The sequence below is a fragment of the Wyeomyia smithii genome, chromosome 3, assembly GCF_029784165.1.
Source record: "Wyeomyia smithii strain HCP4-BCI-WySm-NY-G18 chromosome 3, ASM2978416v1, whole genome shotgun sequence".
NCBI classification, from domain to species: domain Eukaryota; kingdom Metazoa; phylum Arthropoda; class Insecta; order Diptera; family Culicidae; genus Wyeomyia; species Wyeomyia smithii.
In genome coordinates this window covers 227848138-227871062 of record NC_073696.1, presented here as the reverse complement: position 1 = coordinate 227871062, position 22925 = coordinate 227848138, and the positions used below count along the sequence as shown (strand labels likewise).

Here is a 22925-nt window from a genome sequence, read left to right as displayed (position 1 = left end):
ATGATTAAAAATATTTTAAGAGCCAAAACGGTTTGTTTGCTCGGTATGTCGTCTTCGGCGAAGTTGTCGATAACGATTTTATCTTTCCGAAAAATATATACACTCTAAGAAAAATTGTTTTTTTAAAGTTAAAATAAAAGTAAAAACATAATTATCCGAATAAACGCATTTTTTATAAATCCATGTTTTCAGATAATTTTTTATTTTTATTTTAACTCATGTTCATTACTTAAACTGGGACATATTTTGTGAAACTGCTCAGATCAGAAAACAGATTATGAACGAATAATGATGCAACGAATTTCAAAAAATTGCAATGCATATAGTTATACATATATTCATAGTCAAGCAAATAAAAATAAAATCAAGAAAGTGATAGAAAACAGAAGACGCGAAAACAAAGATCAAACAAACATTGGTCAAATGATCAACAATCGAGAACACAGCTATCCCGAAAACGAGAATCAAGGTAAAAAATTCTCAAAACAACCATGAAGAGTACAAAAATTAGTACTATAGAAATCAATGAAAAATGAAGGTGTAATATAATCAGAAGTCAAAAAATCATAAATCAAGAAATCAAATGAGGAAAGCTTTGACAAAAAAAACAGAAATCAAAAACCGTAATCCAAAATTGGAAATCCAGATAACAGTCTTCCATTGAGCAGAAGTGAAGAGAACAGAAATTTGAAAGATATATGAAATAAAACACAGTAACATATAATAAAACAACACAAAAAACCCAAAGCGAAAACGAAATATAAAAAGAACAAAAAAAAAAACATGGAAATCGCAAGAAAAACAATAATAAGGAAAACAGATATCAAGAAAATATAAGCAATTAATATTGGCAAAAAACAGGAGCTTGTTAAATGAAGAAAGTAAAAAAATTAAAAGTTAAAATCAATAAAATAAAGTAACAAAAAACAACAAATATTATGGAATTGACTAATTTAATAAAATAAAACACAGTAACATATAATAAAACAACACAAAAAACCCAAAGCGAAAACGAATTATCAAAAGAAAAAACAAGGAAATTGCAAAAAATAAACAATAATAAAGAAAACAGAAAACAAGAAAATATAAGCAATAATTATATAAATCAAGTTTACACAAATTAAAAAAAAATACAGATACAAATTAATAAGAATAGGAAGCTGCGTAGCCGCAAGGTTACAGAGTCCACTTTGTCAAGCGGATGGCCATGAGTTCGAATCTTAGGAGATCAGGCCATTCGATGTCTAAAAGGATTTTTATGCATGAGGTTAAATCTTAGGCTCCTCCACGCTGAATCTTATAATCTTTTAGTATGACTTCCTCTTAACAAAATAAATCCCTTATATGATAAAACTAGCCAGAAGGACCGAAATTTCTCCAGGGATTATAAATTGGCGACAATTGGCAGGAGAAACAAGCCTCGGTGTAGTAGAGCAGTAGGCGTGTAACAGGAAGAGTAAAATCACAAGCACAGATAAATAATAAGCATGTCACTTCTCAAAAGCGGTATTGCTAAAAAGGTGGCATCCATAAAGTACGTCACGCATATAGAGGGGAGAGGGGGTTAAGCAAATTTTGTCGATTTGTGACGTAGGGGGAGGGTATAACGTTATATGACGTCACATGAAAAATAATTAAAAATTAAATAATTGACTGGAAAAATTATTTAGTTTACCTCCTTTTCATTCACAACCTTTTGATTAATAATCGAAATTAAACTAATTAAACAAAACAATAATAGCAGAGAGAATTCTTCTGAAACTGGTTGCTTCAAGGCATCAGCAGTAAGTCCTGATTTTCCAAATGGGTCTGACGCAGTGATGCCACATTTTATTCATTTGTTCCGTTTGTTGTTTTTTTTATCAAAACGTATATTTGACACGGCACCGTTTGTTGTTGTTTATCGGTTTTACCATTGCGCTAATGATTGATCGTATTTATTCATACTACACTAAGTCTGTTACAAAGTTTAGTTTAATCTTTTCTAGCCATTTGAAAAATCTGTACTTATCCGTACTTTTTCACAAAAACTTTACACTACAGAATCTGTAACAAAAAAAAACGAAAAAAATCTGTTTCCTGAAAAATTTGTAGAATTTGCAACAACGATCTGACGAGCTTGAGTTGAAGCATACAAATTACATGCATATGAAAGAAGCGCCCATTGACATATCTAAGGCTATCCGAAGATCCGTATCCGAAGATGTTTTTTTTTCTATTTTTGTTAATTTTTCTTGGTACATTAGGTAAAGCACTCCGAGTCGTAATTTGACCATATGACACATTCTCTGCGAAGCTACACCAACAAACCAATTTTTGAAATGCATATTTCAGCAATGTAAATATTTTTCCTAGATTTACCATAATGTCAAATTTATAGTGTTTAAGAAACTGTAGAAAACTAATTGCAAAGTTCAAGCAAAATTAAGAAAAAACAAGCGTTTTTGGTTACATATTTTTTAAATGGTTACAAATGATCAGGAGTATGTATTTATAATACATTTTTTATGTTATATGACTGTGAAATAAGTGCTTTATTCGATGCCTAAAGGGTTTTGAAGTGAAATTTCAAATATGTTGATCTTAGGCCAATATGAAAACAGGGGTTATTTAGCGTTGTAACGTCACGAAAACAGTACAGTTTTTTAACTTCATGGAAACACCTTACATTTAATCAAAGTAATATTTCGTTTTCTCTTTATACTCAAAAATACCTTTAATTTGATACCAAAAGATCGCAGCTAGGTTGAATACAACTTGAGTTACAACCGGGTTTAATTTGTGTTGTAACGTCACGATGTTTTTTTCTCCCCTTATATAATATTCGTCTATGTTTAAAAACATACTTGATGCGTCTCAATTAGTTCACGTTGCATATGTCATATAACAGAGAATAAATTTTGTAAAATGGATTAATGTTTTTAATTATTAAACTGTGGGACATCCGTGAGTAACGTTACATTCTAAAAAAATCTGATATTATTCTATTATATTATATTACAATGCATTGCGTGAGGGGGGATTGAAAATTGTCAACTTCCGCGTTACGTAACATGCGAATGTTTCCTAAAAGAAAAACTATTGACGCAATCAAGGTTGTTAATACGATAGATTACCGTCGATAATCGTCATCGCCGTTACCGATAACGTATGATATCGTTATTGACGATGACGATACCGTCTTCCAACCTTAACGATATCGGCGGTAACGATAGTCACTAGACGTTATCAGCTCACTAACGTCTTATGCCAGTTTTGACTGCTGTGGTAGCGAATGGTGTACGATTTGATCAAAAAGCAGGCACGGGATGAGGCAACGTTTTTTCACTTCGGAGGATTGGAGACGAAACATCACTAGGCAACAGGAAGAAACTTTTCCTTATTTGTTTATGTTTCGCTTCTCATCAGGAAAATAAATTTCTCAGTTTTGATTGTTTTATCTTATGAGGCGATTTTTAAAGCACAAATTCAAATAGTAAGGTATGTAGCATTGTCATATTGACATTTAAAATGCATCTAAATGATATATCTAATAAAGCAAAAAATTATATTGCAGTGGTTGGTAATAAACAAACGTTATTGATTCGCTACCGTCCAGTAGCTATCGTCATTGACAATGACGATAATGTCTGAAGACGTAAGTGTCATCGTCGATAACGATAACAGACGGTATCGTTATCGGCGTTTACGATAAATTATCGATTAACAACCTTGGACGCAATGTAACCGTATCAATGAAATTAATACTTCGTCCGCATCGCTCAAGCCAATCTTCCGAACGTGATGGTTATCGCAATTACGAGACGTGACATGACCACATTTAACGATGAGAAGAACATTTTTGAACGACTAACACCATATCGTAGAATAAGCCAGCTATTTATTTTTGGGGCATGTCTAGATGAAAAAATCTTCAGCGGCAAAAATGCACTCGAATTTTTTTGAATAAGTAGTGTGAGTTTCAAAAAATCAAGGAAATATTATGGGAGCGAAAAAAGCTAAAAAGCGGCATTTTTGTGTTATTATTATAATTTTTGAAAGGTTTCTTGTATTTATCGGAATTAAGGACACATTTGTAAACTTGTTTTTAGTATAAATGCTAAATTAACTGCTAACGTACTCAGACATTGTGAAAAAACCTACAATAAAATAAATTTAATATGTTTTACACATAATATCATATAAGACACTTTTGAGAATTATTTGTTATCAAATCGTGGAAGAAGAAATTGTTATAAAATTCCAAACAGAGCAGAGTTTTTGACTTTTGTAAGGAAAGTCCCGACACCTCAATTTCTCGCGCGTTGTAACGTCACGCTACATTTTTACTCCCCAAGGTAATATAAACAAAGTAAACAAATATCTTATGCATCATTCTTATAGGAAGTTTTGTCTACTTTTCGAATCTGTAATAATATCAAAGGGTTTCATGAAAAAAATACAAGTTAGAATTAAAATGATGCCTACAGAATAGTCAAAACGTTGTAACGTCACGGTAGAATGTGTCATATGTTTATTTGATACAAACTTCATAGCCACAAGATAATCGAGAGGCTAGCGCGAGATTCCAACTTACAACGACTGATTTGTTAGGTCAATAATGGATGTCGCCTGATAGAAGTGCGGGGTACAACAGATACCCGGGTATATCTCACCATAGCACAGTGGGGCGACTCCATACAAAGGCTGGCCAAGCAAAAAAAGTGTCGATAAATGCGACAAAAACTTGGTAATTACATAATTTTGGGGCGCTGAACACGAAATTGGCATCCATTTTTTGTTTCGAACCGTCCATAAAGCACAAAATCCAATTTTTATTATTTTTTGACACTTTTTTCCTTTTTTATAGAATTATATGATCTTTAACCACAAGTAGTACCACCGGGCGTCCTCCCCATTGAAATAATACGTATTTTATGAACGACCCCTCGAACTAAACAAATTTTTCCTAAATATATGTATATTTTTTTTAATAAACTAAAACAACAGAAGTAATACAAACTAATTACAAAAAGTAAAAATCATCATCAGTATCATTATCTTCCGCTGTGATCGCTTAAATCTCGTGTTGAATTGTTTCCAGAAAATTTAAAGTTCATTATACTGTCAGCAGAAAAAATGTCTTTTGCTGCAATTTTCATTTCTTGTAGTAATCTTCGATGTTTCATTGTTTCATATATATGTTATCTTCCTAATCCGGTTTCTATGATTGAAAGAAGACATTTAAATACATGTAGAACAACACCACGAATTAACAACTTACTAGACATTGAATTAGGTGGTGCCGCTGAAGTTGAAGGCTCCATAATAATATTCAACGAATTTATGAATTTGAAAACCAAGACACTGAAATCACAAAACGTTGTTAATGAATACGAAAAGATGCGGAGGGCGACGACTGTTTTTAGTTTTTTTTTCTCATAAAGCAACATGTGTGCTTTACTTTTGTATGCAAACGAGTGCGAAGCAAAAGCAAACGGGCTATGGTTAGCCGGAGTTTCATTGTATGGATTTGCTGCAAGTATTTGACACTTCAATCAGTTTAGTGAATTTCATGATCATAAACTGAAAAGAGCTGAATGTTTTTTATACTGTCTTAAATTTGCAGAAAGTGAAAAGTTTGACATAATTAAAAATTTATAAAGATTTGTTTACTGTTTTCTTGCTTAACACTTATTTTATAACTTTTCATTGATAAATTTTGTGATTTTTGCCCAAATTTATATTTTATCCTTATGGATTGAGTACGATATCGAACATCTTCATTAATAGGGTATCATGATTATGATTAAAATTAATCCTGGATGAAATTTCAACTTAGAAAATAAAAACTAAAAAAATCTGCCATCGCTTTCTTCGCTAAAGTGACAATTTGCGCAGTTTTGCGCTACAGCGGACAGTATGCATTTGAAAGCTTACGTTTTCACCTACATTTTGAATGTAGTCACAACCGTGGTAAACTGCGGCAACTAAACTTTTAAGCTACTTTTCTACAAAAAATCACGTTTTTTCACATTTTTTCTAGTGTCAGGCCTACTATGACCAAATTTTACAATATCTAATGAAAAGGGTTTGTCTTGCACAATATTTACAACAACTTTTCCTTTGACGTCAAAAAAATACAAGCTATCATTGAAGCTACAGAGCGTTTCATAGTAATGTACTTTTTTCAAAAAAAAAAAAGACAAAAAACGTCAGTTCGCCAAGCTTTGAAAGGTCATAAAAAATTCAGATTTCATGATATTGCACTCAAAATTTGGATTTAGACACTTGAATGTTATCCAGAGAGAAAATTCATGGGCGTACAGTAATCAATACAATAGAAATCAAGAAAATTTTTATTTGAAACACAACTTATTTTTTTGTATTCATAAAAATTTAGGTATCAACCAATACGAATACATAAATACATACGAATACATAAATTTAAATAAACAATCAATTGAAAGCCGTTATCAAAAAACCAGGCAACCATATACAGGTCGGACTCGATTATATATAATTTTAGATTCGATTAGAGTAATTAGCTTCGTTCCTAACTTTAGAGATTCTATTTCAATCACTGCCAAAAATACCCTTCCTTACCCAATGTGTGTAGAAGGATTTTTTTCCTTTTTCAAATTTGACTCATCTTAAGCTAAAATATCGTAAGAGAACGTCCATAGAAACAGTAATGCTTGAGGAGAAGAAAGGGGGGCTTATCTAACAAAGCGTAGTAACAAATGCAGCAAATTTTGAGAATCGATGCAAAAGAAGAGGGTTTCGAAAAAAAATATTTTTGCGCTGTGTAATAAATGGGCGTTCGCTAATTTATTAAAAAAATAAATTGTACTGAAAAAAGTTGGAAAAAAATGGAAATTTATAAAAAAAAAATTTAATTTAAAAAAAAAACAATTTAAATTGAAAGAAAATTAAAAAAAAGAAATTGAATAACTTTTTTATTCAATTTATTTTTTTTTTTCAAGACAGTAAAGCAACTAACAAAAAATATAAACAGAAATTGAAAAATACATAGAAAATATAAAAAATTAAAAACAAAACAAATCAGTTTCTTTACGTTTGACTGAATTAACCCTGGAAAGATAGTCTGCATCAATTTGACTAATCGCTTTCATCAATGTTGAGCTCTTTTTTTCTAACGGTGCGTCAGTTTTTTCTTTTTTTTTTTCTTAATCAATAAAAAATATTGAAACCTTTATTCTGGTTTTTGTTATTTATTGATGTGTTAACAGTGTAATGACCATTCATTGATAATTTATTTAGAGAAAGTTGCACTTTCAATCAATTGAAAATCGGGAGTCAATTTGACGCATGATTATCCTTTCACGCGTATCAAAACATGATTATCTTTTCAGGGTTTAACGAAATATTAACACGGCATAAGTGGGTCAAGAAAAAAAGAAAAGAAAAAATAAGGCCCAATTGATGTGACACTGCGCGAGAAACATTCACAATTTGTATTGTTGTGTAGTTTGTATTGCAGATACACGAAAAAGTGATTGTACAGCATTACAACGCTCGGCCTCATACAATCGAAACTGACATAGAAATGCTTCAACATCAGTCGTTATATTCACTAGATATTTCGAATACTTGCTCTGTTCGATGGCACATGGTCTGGCTGATCAGAAGTTCCCCTCATATGAACATATCAAAAGAGGGCTTTATGCATGGATAGCCTCAAAAGACGGACACTTTTATCGTGATGATATTCGAGCTCCGCCAGAACCATGTGACAAAGCTAGCGTATTCAGTATTTAGAGCAATGTTTTCGACAAAGCGCATCATCTACTCTGCAGTAGCTATTATTATTGATTCCCTAGACCAAAATTTTGTATGCCAATCTGCCAGGAAATGCTTATTTGACGCCTTTGTTTTCGAAGCTATAAAGCAGATTAACGCGTGGAATAACTATTATAATCGTTTATCGGGAGCTGACCGACATTGTTTGATACCCCGAGTGTCAAAGTTCGTAACAATAAAAGCAACTCGGAATCAATTTGTCCGACACCCACCACAAAACGTATCGTCAATTGTCCAATTTACCAGGGTATATGAGTGTACAAGTGTACACAACACGTTTTTTCCGACCAGAGCTTCAACCACTGACAAATGAGCGTTCTGGTACCTGCCGCACTTGACATTGTCGTCACTTCCCTGGATGTCCTTCGGTAACAGCAGTCAGTAGCCCCGCCCATCTTCGCCCCGTCAGATACTTCCCGAAAAATCGAACGTTGCATGTCATGCCGCCGCAAATAATAGCTCCGTCAATGGCGCGTCAAAACTGATTATAGCCCTTTCGGGGAAATAAACAATACGCTCGCTTGGCTTGTCTGTGTGTGACACTGGCCGTCCGTTCGTCCGTTACCCGCATAGATTGCCTTTCACAGATGACCACCTGCAAACTACATGAGTATATCCGTTGCCGTCCGGGCCGAGCTCATGCGCTTCAGCGAAAATGTCACCACCGCAAGTAATTCTATGTCATCCATCAATTCCACCGCAATCAGCTAACCGTCGTCGTCGATGTCGATGCTGTCAATGTCGTTGGAGCTGAAGAATATAGATTGGAAGCGTACCATGAAAGAAGCGTGGTTAAGAGGCCGGGAAGACAGGAGGTATGCTCTTCATCATCAATGAAACAACGACATTTACTAAGATACGGAGGAATCGTCCGTTTCGATCACCTGTCAATAGCAAAGTGCCGTCCACGAATCGTGCGACACAGGGCGGCGAAACTCTCGATTTCGGCTTAATTTCATATTAAAAGCAAACAAAAACTTTAACGAAACCCTTACAACTCCCACGCGCTTCCATAAAAAGGAAACCAAAATCGTTCGCCCCTTACTGCTATCCTACTGGCAGTCCTTTATTCCCAATTTATCCGGAGGATTGCCACCAACACATTCACTGCCACTAGCTCCCACAAGCAAAGCCCTGCCCCAGCCAGTCACGAAATCGAACAATAAATCAAGCATCAAATTTGATAATTTGTAAGTAAATTAGAGGATTAATGTTCGCATTCGGTATCGATCGGTCCCGAGGCCAGCTCGTGCTCGGTTTTGTTCCTCCGGGACTGGGTATTCCATTTTCGCTGTACCCGCTATCATCCCTCTGTCCATTCACCCTCCCTAGGTTTGTACGGTGGGTCAACATGAAGTTCGGCCATTACTGCGCGGCGGGAATCGATGATGGATCATCGAACGAAAATTGGGGGTCAGCTAACGTTTATTTGATCAACCGCTCGTGTGATTGGAGCAAAGTTTGTAATCATCCACTCGGCTGATGGTGACCAACACAAAAGCGATTCCCCGATACTCAACCGGTTGGACTTTGCACCCCTCCAAATATAGTGAAGCATGGTCCCCTCAGTAGAATAATAAATTAAAATAAAATGTTTTCCGGTAATAAAACAGATTCTGGTTAGCACGGTAAAAATTCGCATGAAATACTAAAGTAGCTACGCTTTGCTAGACTTGAAAGTACTTTAAAGTGTACTGAAGTTGCAACTTCTTTTGCGATAGCTTAGATCGTAAAATTTACACAAACTATTTTGCTATGTGCACTGTGTGCACTTGAGGTGCTCATCTGGCTCGAATGTTTGCTCTTATCACGAGTAAACGTTAAGCGTTGGTGGTACGGAGAACCATGAACGGACGGTCTTCCGGCTGGCGGGTCCGAGCTCAAGTGGCTCCTTTGTCGATGATGGATGGCACTAACACCGTACTAAGTGGTCCGTGAGACTAGGTGTGGCGAATAATCTATTCAAGCAGCTCGGAAATAAGTGTGCTATTATCTATCATCTCTTTTAAATAGCGTAATTTATTGTACTTTAAATCGCTATTTGATTTTATTGAAGTAGATATTATAAACTTTCACATGCCGAAACTCAAATCAACGAAACCTAAAATTCAAATAAATAGTTTAAGCGAAATTCAAATCCAATCCATCGAATTCTCAACTCAACTCGCTACTCGAGGTACATTTTTTTTGCAACTTAGTATAAGTGACACATGGTATTAATACGTATCCAAATTCTCCGCTCTTAACTCGTAGTTCTTAGTTGTTTATTAAACAATTTTAATTACTGCGTTATCTGCTCTGGAATGGAATCATTTCTCCGGAATGCAGCAGGTTTTTGTTATTTGAGTGGAATTTCAAAATTCTACGCAAAACACCGTACGGAAGAGATTCCACATTCAGCTTGTCAATGAACCTCTCCTCACCTGAACCGACTCCCACAGCTTCATCGAGTATAAGCTGTCACTTTGTAGCCAATCCACAAGTCCTTGGACGAGTTCCAGTTCCAGATAGTAAAGTGAACCAGACCCGATGGCAAACAAACGCCGACAGCGGGCATCGAATGTGTGTTTGTTTGGTTCTTCAACATTGGAGCTCGGCCGTTCCCCGGGGCAACGCAGACACTCTTCGGTCGCCACTCGCCGCATATCAAGCTAGGGAACCGTGGTGCCGAGGGAGACAAATATCGGCGGTGGCGGCAGAAGGACCGACCGAACCCCTGTGCCTGTGCGATGCTCTTTGATCATTCTGATTGAAACAGATGGCCTCAGATACGAGAGTGTGCGGTGCCAGTGGTTTCAGGTTTGATGAGCTTTAGAGCAGATAGCAACCCTCGTCCATGCTGCTTTCACTCAACCACACATAAGTGGAATCTATTTGGACATGAGGAGCGATTGGATGAAAAATTATGACATCGATTGAGTTGGCAAACGAGTAGCTAAATAAGAGGTCAATAGTGGGTCCATATTAGGCCTACCGGGAAACTCTTCACGTTCTAGCATCGAAGCACAACCTTCAGGCAAGGGATTGGATCGAGTTTCCTACTAGATATGAAGTTAATTAAATTCAAATTGACCCATTTTGGCCGAATGTGAGCGAAGCTAGTACCCGGTACCGGTTTGATAGATTTGACTTCTAAATGCCTTGAGGCTTCAGTTCGATACTATTATTTTCGGTAGCGCTACCTTTGTTCTTGTTTTACTCTGTCTCTCTCTCTTGTATGCTCTGTTTGTGGGTTCCTTGCTAATCTGATAACAAAATATAACCACATGACATGCTGCTGAGCCTGTGCTGCGTTGGAAAAGACTGCTCCAGTAGATCGGGTAGTGCAGTGTGGGAAATTTATGTTTTCGGTTATCAAATTTCAGCGGAAATTCGAAAGATGGAAGCTGACGGTTGTGGCTCATGTTCGGATGATCACGTGTAGGTTTTTTGAATTGTTCCATGTCTCATACATTACGTTCGGTCAAATGAGTTTTGGATAAGTGAAAAGATACGTAATTTGGCATTATTATTATGATTTGATATTTTTGTCAACTAGGCCCATTCTGATTTCATATGAGTGTGTGTTAAAGTGGTCTTTTCTCTTGAGATAATAATTCCCTCTTTCAATAAAACTGTCCAGAGAAATTGGCCTTATAAAACTTATCTCTTCAGGGAATTGTAAATTTGACGCGAACAATATCGCGTAAGCAACGTAAGGGAGAGAAAGTTTCTATAAGAATCCTTTATCTTGACAAAATATAAATCCCTGAAATGAAACCGACCTGAACTGAATTGAGATTTTATCGCGGTATTAGCAGAAAGAACGAGGTTTTGATAGGACACTCTACCCCTTCCCTATAAGTTCTACCTATATTAAAATGATTGGAGGAACATTAATCCTCTCCAGCCGTAGAAACTTACGCACAAGTAAGGAGATGACAAGTATGTCACTCACTCTCAATAGTGCGGAGTACAGTAAAGGCAATATCACAATAGATCAAATTTTCTCTGGTGGTTAGTCCATACGAAAAAAAAAATTTTTCGCGATTCATTACTCGTCGTTCATTATTCGTTATTTATAACTCGTAATTGCTTATTGGTCAACCATTCCCCATTCGCTAATCGTTTCTCTAAATTTTCATTTTCTAAATTTCTGTTTTCTGTTTTTCTTTTTCTCTTAACTTTTTTAATGTTGCTTAAATTTCAGATGTTTTTATCTCTGTTCACTAATATGCTGTATTACAATTGTAATTTCTCGAAAACGAAAGCGGATAGAGAGTTACTGTCAAGAATTGAAATGTAGAGCGGTTTGAAATGTTCAACTTTGGCTAAAAATCACAATGCTAATTACGTTTTTTTTTTGTAAGAAAAAAAAATTAAAAAACGCGTGGAACAGTACTTTTTTGAAAATTTTTGTTATTAGAATGTTATGTTTTACAAGTAAAAGCTGTAACTAAATAGTTGTATATTTTCTCTACTTTCAAATTCAGACAAAAGAACTACTTTTAGTGGTTGTGATCAAAATCTTTGACGGTCACAACAAAATCCTTTGGTCACTGAGCCAGCTTGATCTTTACTCCTAATTATATTGTCATTTTTAAGTGTTAACAAACCGCAGAGCGATGTCCACAATTTGTGTTTGACGATGCCTATTGTTTATTTACACGTATAAATAATTGTCAGTAAATGTCTAAGCAAAAATTACGCATATACATACTCCATTGTTATGTTTGAGTCTTGTTAAATTTTTATTTAATCGCCTCGTTTGGTGCCATTTTGCTTTGTTTTTGTATATAAATTATTTCTGTTGTTTGTTTATATGAATTATTTATTTAAAATATTTTGTTGTATTTTGCATGTATATAAAATTTAAATTTAAGAGAAAACAAGTCGTAGATTAGGTCAAATCAATAAATTGTTCAAAATAAATCAAATAATGATAAATAAAACCCTGGCACCAAACTAAACGATAAGTTTATAAAAACTTCGAGTCGTCGGGTACAAACAGCGGAGTGGTGCGCTACGCGGCAGGGATGGTCTTCGATGGAAAGCGGACAGGTTGTAAATAAAAAGATCGGATAGCAAATATGCGGGAGAATTTTTGATTATAACCCGGAGGAGTATAGTCGCGCGTTGAAGATTTGGCGTTTCGAAGTTTTGGTGGAATAACGCCTTATGTGAACTCTTTGTGGCCAAATTGGAAGGCCATTTTGTACGCTAAGTTTTGGCGCGCCGTTGAAAACCACGGCCGTGGTGAAAGGCGAGTTGAAGCCAGTTGAAGCACTTTGGTCAAGCGGGTGCGAATCTTGGATACCACGAGATAATGATCCGAGTCAACGTCTGACTTTCTAAACGACCTCACGTCTGTAACGTCTGAAAAGAGTCGACCATCAATCACAACATGGTCGATCTGAGAGCAGGCCTCTCCATTAGAGTGCCTCCAGGTGTGCTTACGTATATTCCGGTGTGCAAAAAAAGTGCTACAGATAGCCATACCTCTGGCTGCAGCGAAATTTACAAGCCTCAGGCCGTTGTCGTTCGTAGTAGAGTAGAGGCTTTTTCTACCAACCACGGGGCGGAAGAAGTTCTTCTGCCATCGGGATTATCGTTGGTCGGTGCGTACACATTCATCAGGCTGTAGTAGAAAAATTTGCCCTTAATTCACGACACGTATATTCGGTCACTGATCGGCCTCCATCTAATGACACGCTTCAGCTATTTGTCTATTAGCACGAAACTAACTCCTCTTTCTGCTTTCACGCCGGCACTGTAGTAGATGTGGTATATAAATGAAGTGCCTGCAATAGGATCTACTCTAAATAATAATAATTTCTTTCATCGACCACACCAAAATAGTTGTGAACCTACTTCAACAAGGCAACAATTTGAGAAAAATAATGAGGTCATTGGACACGCATTTATTCTGTTTTGCCCTACCTCTCTATCTCTTTCTCTGCATTCATTGACGCGCGTTTTGATTTTATCAACAAACAGCTATTAAAAGCGGACATTTTCCCAAACCGTTTGAAATTTTGTTCTCCTGATGGCAATTAGAGGAATCGCCGATTTTGTTCAGTTCATATCATCACAAATCAAATATTTTCAAGAAATGAAAAAAAAATTAGAACAGTAGAGCAGATATTCAGCAAATTTGTTGTTGACTTTCTCCAGCTACTACTGTAGTGCTGAATCCGGATCCCACTGTTTAAGCATGAAAAATATAGAGAAGTATTCCCCCCTAGGATTTTTCCTTAGTTACGCCAATGTTTCAGCCACCTCTTCTCCTGTATGGCAGCAACCTCCACATTCACCTTCTGCAGCTCTCTAACCAGGATACCTGCACGTCCCGGTTCGAGTAGAGTCCTTACATTCCAAGTACCGAGTTTCCAATAATCGTTGTCCTTTTTCATTCGCCTAGGTCCATGCCGATTATTCCGTTCCGTATTTATATCTGGATTGTTCGTAGTATTTCACCTTCGGTATGCTGCCTTACTAGGGCTGCAATACCTTGTCTCGCGACGGGGCTGCCGTCTTAGGTATAGCTGGCAAGGCACCGCGTTTCGTAATTCAGCCGCCCGCTCCGGGTCAGACGGTATTGTACGCCACCCCTAACATGGGGATTCAACCGCGTACGATCCCCCTTCCCAGTCAGCATACGACCATAGTTTTCGTGATCCCCGCTAAGATTACTCGTTTCCCGGTCGGCACGAGCTTTAATAAAAAAAAACTTTTAAAAAACACAGTTTTGAACATCCAAGTGTATGATAACAGAATTTGATATAATTCTGTACTTTTTATCATCCTGGCATATGCATTACAGGCTTTGTTATTTCTATCAAATTTAGATATATTTGTGTTACCCGTTCGTTATAATCTTTTGATCGGGAATGAACTCGGAATGAATTTTATTTTATTGGAAACATATACCTAAACCAAAAAGAAACAAGATGTCACCCAAGTAACACATGTTGTTATAGAACAGTTGAGATACCTCCTCTAATACAACCTTCAGTTATAGATTTCAGTTGACATTACCTTTTCCATGACATCTCTATCATCAGAAAAGCGCAAAAATTGAAGGCTACTATAACAAGTACTGGTGCTATATGAAGTATTATATAACTTCATGAAAGCAAGCCAACTTGTTAGACTTAGGGTGCCAAATACATCTCGAGTATCAATACGGTAAGAAAACGTTCAAAACAGGTTATTTTCAAGTTGTAATTGCTAACTAATCAAAACATCGTTGACGCAAGCATAAAACTTCAAAATAGAAATATTGCAGAACGGCGCTGATTTATATTAGGAACAATAAAAATATAGTGATTATGGCGCACAGTGCGTTGAACCATAGACAAAAATCGTTTTTATTTTTTTTTATTCGGATGCACCAAGTACCCAGAAGTGTTCACAGATATCTCTTAGGTTGTGAACAAGTATTGGTGAGATTTGGAAAGCATCACAAATACTAATACAAGCATAGCAAGCGTCAGCGTCCAGAGCAATCATTAGTTTCACATTTCGTGCTAAATTGTTGCGCGTTATCTAAACGTTGGTAAAACTTAATTACTTCGTGTATTCCAATAAAATGAAATGGAAAATAACAATCAAGGTTAGTGTAATATATTTCATCGGTAGAGAGACTTGGTTTCGATTGCGTGTATGATTAGTCGGTATGATGAGTTGGTGAAGGTATTAATCCTTGAAAAAACGCGAACTCAAACTTTCGTTAGCGTTTTAAAAAAAAGTTCCACCGTGTTCCTCTCTGAGACATATATCAAAAGTTTGCATGAAGTGTCCTCTACAAAATAAATAAAAATTAGCTGCAACTTCCTGCAACTCTGCGAACTTTTTTTTATTTTTCGTATGTCAATGCCAATCGCTCGTGAACCGGCAGATTTTTTAGAAGTGGTTTAACTGCTATGTAAGCGAAAGAACATCATGTGTATTTTAATATTTGACATCGTCTCTACCAAAAAACACAGTTCAGCATGTTAATAAAAATAATGCACAAGTTTTCTGCTGTATATTATTCGAAATTGAACTCGAAATGGGAGAAATGTAATAGAATAAAAAAGTATTTCATGGAAAGTCACCGCTTGCTCTTCCTCGATTCCGTGAGAATAATGATTATGAATAAAACCATATTTCTTCTCGTGGGCATCCTCAGAAACTTTTTTAAAAGGTGCTCACCAGAATTAAAGATCCCCGAGTTGCAGAGCTCGTTGAAAATAACTCCCCAGAAGAACTAGTATTTGCTGCTACCGTTTCGAACAGCTATTCCAATTCGTCTGAAGATGACCTAAAATTTGACTTGATAATATTATATGCATCATGAAGAATTTTAGAATTGTTTATAACTATGGTAATTAAATATATAAAAAATAACAAAAGTAGTACATAGAAAAATATCTAAAATAATACCCAAAATAACTTTTTTTTGTTATAATTGCGCTTAAGTCACTTTTGCAATTATGTAGAAGTAACTAAAACATAGAAACCGCAGTTTCCGTTACAATGTAGAACTTTTACAAAGAGATTAACGGTTTCTGGTATACGATGAGTGCGTTGGCTTTTGGGACAGTTTTGTGATTTAGTGAATCACATAAGACCTATATGCATTAAGTAGCTCTGGAGGTAACGAACAACTTTCCTTGTTACATCTACATGTTTTATCGACGAAATCGTGTAGTTTTGATTTTTGTCCCGTCTTACCCTACATTCAACGCACTGTATAGCGTTGCGAATAATCACCGAAAAATAAGTAACAATATTAGATCAAACTTTCGATGCTTGTAATACAAAGTTCTAGGTGCGCGTCAAATTTAATGGTGAAACATTGTGTTTTACTTCTGAAAAAAGCATGCGCCACTATTGGATACCGTTTTCTATTTGTCAATCAGTGGAAAATAGATTATGCATTACAGAATGTTCGCTGATTTATTTTACCACCACCGCATGGGCTTAGTTCGTAAACAACTATATGGCATCTCTTTCTTGCATGCGTAGTAAAGCGCAATGTCGTTTCTTTTTTCTTGGGTAGATCTGCACTTACCCAGTAGAATAAAGAAATTCACGCATTCGTGGGTCAGAATTCACCACAACAAAGCGCATGCGCAAATGCGTTGCTATGACAACATTTAGCCAGCGCATGCGCAAATGTGTTGTTATGTGCAGTGCAACTAGATCGACAATCGTCTCGTCAATGGCACTTTCAATTAATTATAAATTGATTAAAAAAAGCAATGTACAACCTTTCAAAATGGATTGTTTCTGTAGCTTGAATATTTAAATTTGTTTTCGCATAGTTTCAACGTTATCTAGACTTAAAATATAACAAAGCTAGGAAACAGTCTTAAATCTACGGTAACAAAAAATTTAATTAAACAAAAGGGTTTGTTTATCTTTCCATGGCATATTTTGACCCACCTCGAATAGTATTTTTGGAATCGTTCAAATAATTTTAATAACTATTTGATCAAGTAATTTAGCGTTGGCTGCTGAATACTACGACCAACCATAAGAAAAGCACTTTGTACGTAGTATTGTTATTAGGTGTAATATTGAACAGGTGCGGCTGCCCCGGCTGGGCATTTCATACACAGTTTTGCTAATGGTGCAAACATCTGGAAGACAACTTTAAAACAAGTGCCATTCATGTAATAGTTATTGTTCGTTTAACCCATGCTATTGAAAAACAACTCCAAAACCAGGAAAAAACGAGCTCCTTTTTGAAATGTGGTTGAATCACTGATGAAAAACAAGTTGTTTTATGTGCAGTTTTGATAACATCATAAACACAAGTTACGGACAAGCAGCGGCAGTTAATTTTCAATAACCTATGAGACAAAATTATGCTATAAAAGAACATCTCGAGAACAAGAATATAACAACACAAGTTTTCAATTGCGCTTATAGTACTTTTATATGACTACTGTCATTGCTAATTCTTTTCTTACATGTTTTGAGTGTTACTTGGGCAGGTAAAGCTCTACGCGTTGCGAAAATGCACATTTTGATACATACACCCAAAACCCGGAACATTTCCGGTGTCCATTGGTCACGTCAAGATTTTAGGCAATACTAGGAATCCAGGATAGTTTTCCAGAAAAATGCACTTCCGATGTTTATAAAACAGCTTTAAATTGTTAAGCACCACTTAATGTGAGTGTATGTTAAAAATACTTCGAGCGTCTCAACTGTTTGATTATTTAGTATGAAATATACCGTTGTGCGGGACTTCTTTTGATAAGAGGTGCTACTCTGGATACTATTGTTTCATCAAAAATATATTTTAAACTAGTACTTTTATGGGAATGCTTCAGAAATGACACTGGTAAAAATAAGTTTTGTCTTGATTTCGATTTTGATTTCGAATTATAAAATCTTATATATTGGGAAAAGTGTTTCATAAAAGATTTTACTATTTTTGTATGATGTAAATTAAAAAATATCCGGATCATAGCTCTTTTCATAGATTCTTTTGAAAAAGATGATACAGTACTGTTTAGATTTTATCAACAGACATTTTTACCTCTTCTCGCAATAAAAAAACAAACAAGCATTAGACTCTCTTAACTATGCTATAGAGGCGTTGACTATGGTATAGAGTGGTACACAAAAGCGAAAAAAAATATAGCTTTCTATCCATTTCTGTGAATTTTGGTTGCGTGTTCTGGGTACACGTCTTGAATTCTAGCAAAACCACTTGAAGATTGAACATTGATCTAAACAAGAAGAAGGAAATCCTGTTTTATTCATTACAAGCTAAACTACCTGCCACTTCCAGCTAAATGCGTTCGCACAGTGCTTCTTGTTTCAACGCCATTATGAACAGATCTGAGCATGCATAAACAAAACAAAAAAAATGCATAAACATTCTCATCTCTTTCTGAGCAGTAAGAGTTCCTCAAAAAATTCCAAAATTTTAGTTGTAGCTCATTTTCAAGAAACGTGGCTACAATAAGATTATCCTAAGGTCGGCTATGATAAAACACACGCCAGTTAGGTAAGCTTCTCGGGGCAATAATTTGAACAAAACAGAAAAACATCAGGTGACCGTAATCCGGGTGGGTTGGAGTGAGACATAATCAGTGAGAGATTACTGACCGTTCGATTCACCTTCGCCGTCGTAAAGCTAGAGCGCTTGCAGGCAAACAACCCAGCTTCCGGGGGCACTTCGATATCCTCAAAATGTTGAAATATGATGCAATTAATACCGCCAGCAGCAACTGTTTTTCCAGTTCGCTTCCGCCCAGCAGCCCAGATCGAATGTTTATTGGCATGGGAACCCATTTAACCCACGGGGCATCATTAAGCCAGCCGAACCGAGCCGGAATGTGCGGCGTGGCGCCTTTAATTTGCCAGCTCGCTTCGGATGCCTGGGCGGCTCCAAGCTTTACATTTACGCCGGAGGAAAGTACATTATTTAACACATCGTTGAGCAAAATTAATTGAATGTGGAATTGATCGGACTTTATGTTGCATGCATTGGTGTTGCTGCTTTGCTGCCACCACCAGCAGTGGGGGAAGTCTTCCCGTTTTGCACCAGTTCGCCAGTCTGCTATCAAATGAAACTTGAACTTGATTCCTGGCTTGCTTCACTATCCGCAAATGAGTTGCATTTGACCAATGTTTTTTCTTCAAATTTCGATTTTAATTATCTTTTATTCATTATTCTCAATCTTTTTTCGTGTTTTCATTTTTTAATCAATAACAGAAACATGTTTTACCCTGAATGTATTATCATAAACAATTTATGCCAGAAATATTCGATTTTGCTTGAACTGTACATCAAGCGCTCACGCAATATTTGTAAGCTTTAGGAATGCTAATTAATTAGTTCAACCAGTTCGAAGCAGCAGGTAAACACCGGCTAAATGGATGGCAAATATTTTTCTAAATCACAACTATTTCACAGCAAAATAGCTCCGGTCGTAATCATTCGCACCAGCTATGAAGCTCGCTGTCATCATCTTGTGTTCGCATCGATGCGACTCATTGCCAGGAAAGAAAGTCGCCCATGATAATAAGATAAATCGTAGCAAATAAATTAAATGTCAACAGCATCCAAAGCGGAGCGTGTCTTCGAACGGAGTGATGAAAGGTCGTCTCGCACCGTCTCGCTGGTGAGGAGCCTGATTCTAGACGTACTATTTGCCGAACGTTATCGTCGCACATCAGTTTCACCACAATAAACCTCACAAAAAGTTCCACCGCTTGCGTTCCTCCCCTCTCGCCATCTCGTACGCTTTGTGGTTTGACAAGACGAACCGACGGCCCAAGTTCAACCTCCCCGGCCGAGGCAGTCCCGGAGAGGGCTAAGAAAAGGTGCTGTCTTTCACGTTCGTTCTCCTTCGTCACCGACAAAGTTCGCCCAGATGAACATGAAGATTAAAAGCTCTAACGAAAGATTTCCATCAGCAGCCACCCATCATCGGCCGCAATTACCCTTGCGCAATTCGTTCACTAACCTATATTTCCGTACAAGATGATAAATTGCATGTTTTCCGTAAATCCTCCGGCTCATCATCCTAGCTCCAGGATCAAACATTCTAATTCATCGTTCGTCAGTCGGAGCGATTTACCGCTGTCGCATTTGAGAACTCGGAGGACAGTGAGTTCACACGTATGTTGGTTGCAGAACTATCGAAGCAATTTCATGTCACCCTTTTAGACAAACAAGTTAGCAAAGCTATCGCTAGGAACAGACTGGCAGGGCAGGAATATTATCCAATGCAGTTTAATAGCTTCATAAATTACCTAAATTGTTGACTCATGCGTGCAACAATCATGAAAATAAAACAAGTCTTTTAAAATCTAACTTTATGAAGCACATACAAACACAAGCAGAACCTACAGGAATATGCTCTTTGTTTTGCCACCTGTTAGTTTAAACACTAGCGAATCGGAACATATTCCCCTTCCAGCCTAAAGTCTGAACTTTAAACTGCACACTATTTCACCTGTGTCAATCAGCAGTGCATTTACGCTAAATTTCAACCTAGTTGAGTTCTGGTTTCCACTTGCTCCATAATTTGTCCTTTCGGTTTCTCGCTGTTGATTATTCAACGTTGCGAGCATAAAAATAACGATAAAAAAGCCAATGCTCAATTGGGCGCGGAAAATAAATTGAAATTTGTTCGAAGCCCCCGCATGACAACATATTTTGCCGGAGCAGCTGAGCATGAATAATAAATAACAAAGAAAGGAAAAAAAAAACAAAATCACTATCACACAAAACCTGTAGAAATAAGCGCGCCCCCCGCAATCGTAATCGGGGTTGTAGTTTTGGCCGTACGCGCACAGAAAGGATACCACTTAGCATCCAAGCTCGAATTGATAATCAAAATATTTATGATGCATTATTATTCCACTTTAATGGAAAACACAAATTAATATTCCTGTTGCGTGTGTGTGCGCTACTTTAACACGTTTCCCTTTTGGTTTCCGGCCGGTGCCGGGTTGCGGTTTCCCGTTTGAGTGATTCCCGCCGAAAAAATTTGCTTTCAAATAGATTGTGAATAGAATATGATAACTAACCAATTGCAAATTAAATACTAATCAATTGCGTTGTTGGTTTTGATGTTTTCTCTTATATTTTATTTAGAAATTCAATTTTTTTCCGATTACGATACTGATTATCGTCTTTGTCTGTTGCAATTCCAGATGTTCCAGTGCACGTGGAGAAAGTGCTGGTGAATGATACCGCCCAAATCAAGTGTGACGTATCGTCCAATCTGCCAAACGACCGAATACTCCTGGTCGTGTGGTACAAGGACAACGTGCCCATCTACAGGTGAGTAACAGTATAGGGTTATCATTAACGGAAGCTGTTTCCTGAAGTTCGATGTATCTTAACCACATCAATGCCGGCCTGTTCACAGACCCGAGCGGTAATGGTTTTTTTTTTTTTTTCATCATATTCCCACCGATCCGGAAGCGTCCGAAACATACCCTGGAGCGGTAACTTATTCGCTGCAGGATTTCCAACGGATCCCGGTTTAAGTTAAGCTAGACTAATGGGGCAATTTCCTTACATGGATATGAGCAAAAAAACAGCATCTCCCCTTATCGCGATGGCTTTAACTTCAAAGACTTTCCGCCAAATCGCCTTTCTCGGCACGTCCCGCTCCACGTATTTTTTCCAAAGTTCAAACCTATATCCACATCAATCCCTCATCTGGCCCCTCCATTTGCCCGAGCTCCACCGGGGATAAATGGTTGCCCACGAGCAACGAAGAAAATGTCTTGTATTTTTATGCTAAGTATGCGCTGTGCATAAATAACAACCATCAGCCAGTGGCGCAGTATGTAAACTGTCTCCCACCAAGACGCGCATTTCGCACCAGTCTCTCGCGCGTTAGCGTTTGTACGCCAGCGGGCAGCACCCAGGGAACTCTGTGGGAAATTCTAGCCAACCTTTACCTCTCCAACCCGCCCGCATCGGTTCCTGCCGTGCGGTGAAGTCCGTGACGAAGGTAGTAGCGGCTGCGACGAAGTACTTATGAATTCACGAGTATCCTTCGTGAGCCGCCCCCACCGGAGGGGTCCAATCGCCGAAGATGATGCGACGGTTTGCCTTTGATGACGCCAGGCATTCGGTGGGTGGGTTGATGTCACCGCCGGGGTGAAAGTATCATATGAATTTCATCTATCTCCTTGATCCTCCGTCACCGGCAATCCAATTTGGTTACGGGGATGGGTTTCAGCCGGGCTTCGATGATATAGTGATATATTTAGGGATTTTTTTTAGTACATACATCACGCGAAAATTTTCATTCATGCGCACATCCATTGACTGAGACGCAATTATGATTGCTTAATTAAAGTCTTGATGAACAGAGTCATCAGGCTTGTGTTTGGGGAAAATTGAGCAATATATTTTTTTCTTGGAGTTCCAATCGCAACATGTACTATTTAGTATAGTCATTTCACTCATTTTAAAGCCAATCGAAGAAGGTCGCTGCATTTGATTCTTCACTTGATATAGAATGACTCTCATATATTATTGTTTGTTTAGCACAACTCACCTGTCAAATATCACGTCGCATTTCACGTCATATATTTACCTCAATAATCACTTCAAATAATCGAAGTCTCACAACACAACATACACTTTCACAACTTTCACTTTTTTT

The 22925-nt window shown here is 37.1% G+C and overlaps 1 protein-coding gene across 2 annotated transcripts in view; it reads left to right on the top strand.

The window, feature by feature from the left end:
* LOC129731141 (synaptogenesis protein syg-2) overlaps positions 1-22925 on the top strand; it is an 827904-nt gene that overhangs the window by 324807 nt on the left and 480172 nt on the right. For both annotated transcript variants that reach the window (XM_055690922.1, XM_055690921.1), the window contains exon 3: positions 21454-21583. In XM_055690922.1, coding sequence (XP_055546897.1) covers positions 21454-21583 — 130 coding nt within the window. The remainder of the gene's footprint in view (positions 1-21453; positions 21584-22925) is intronic.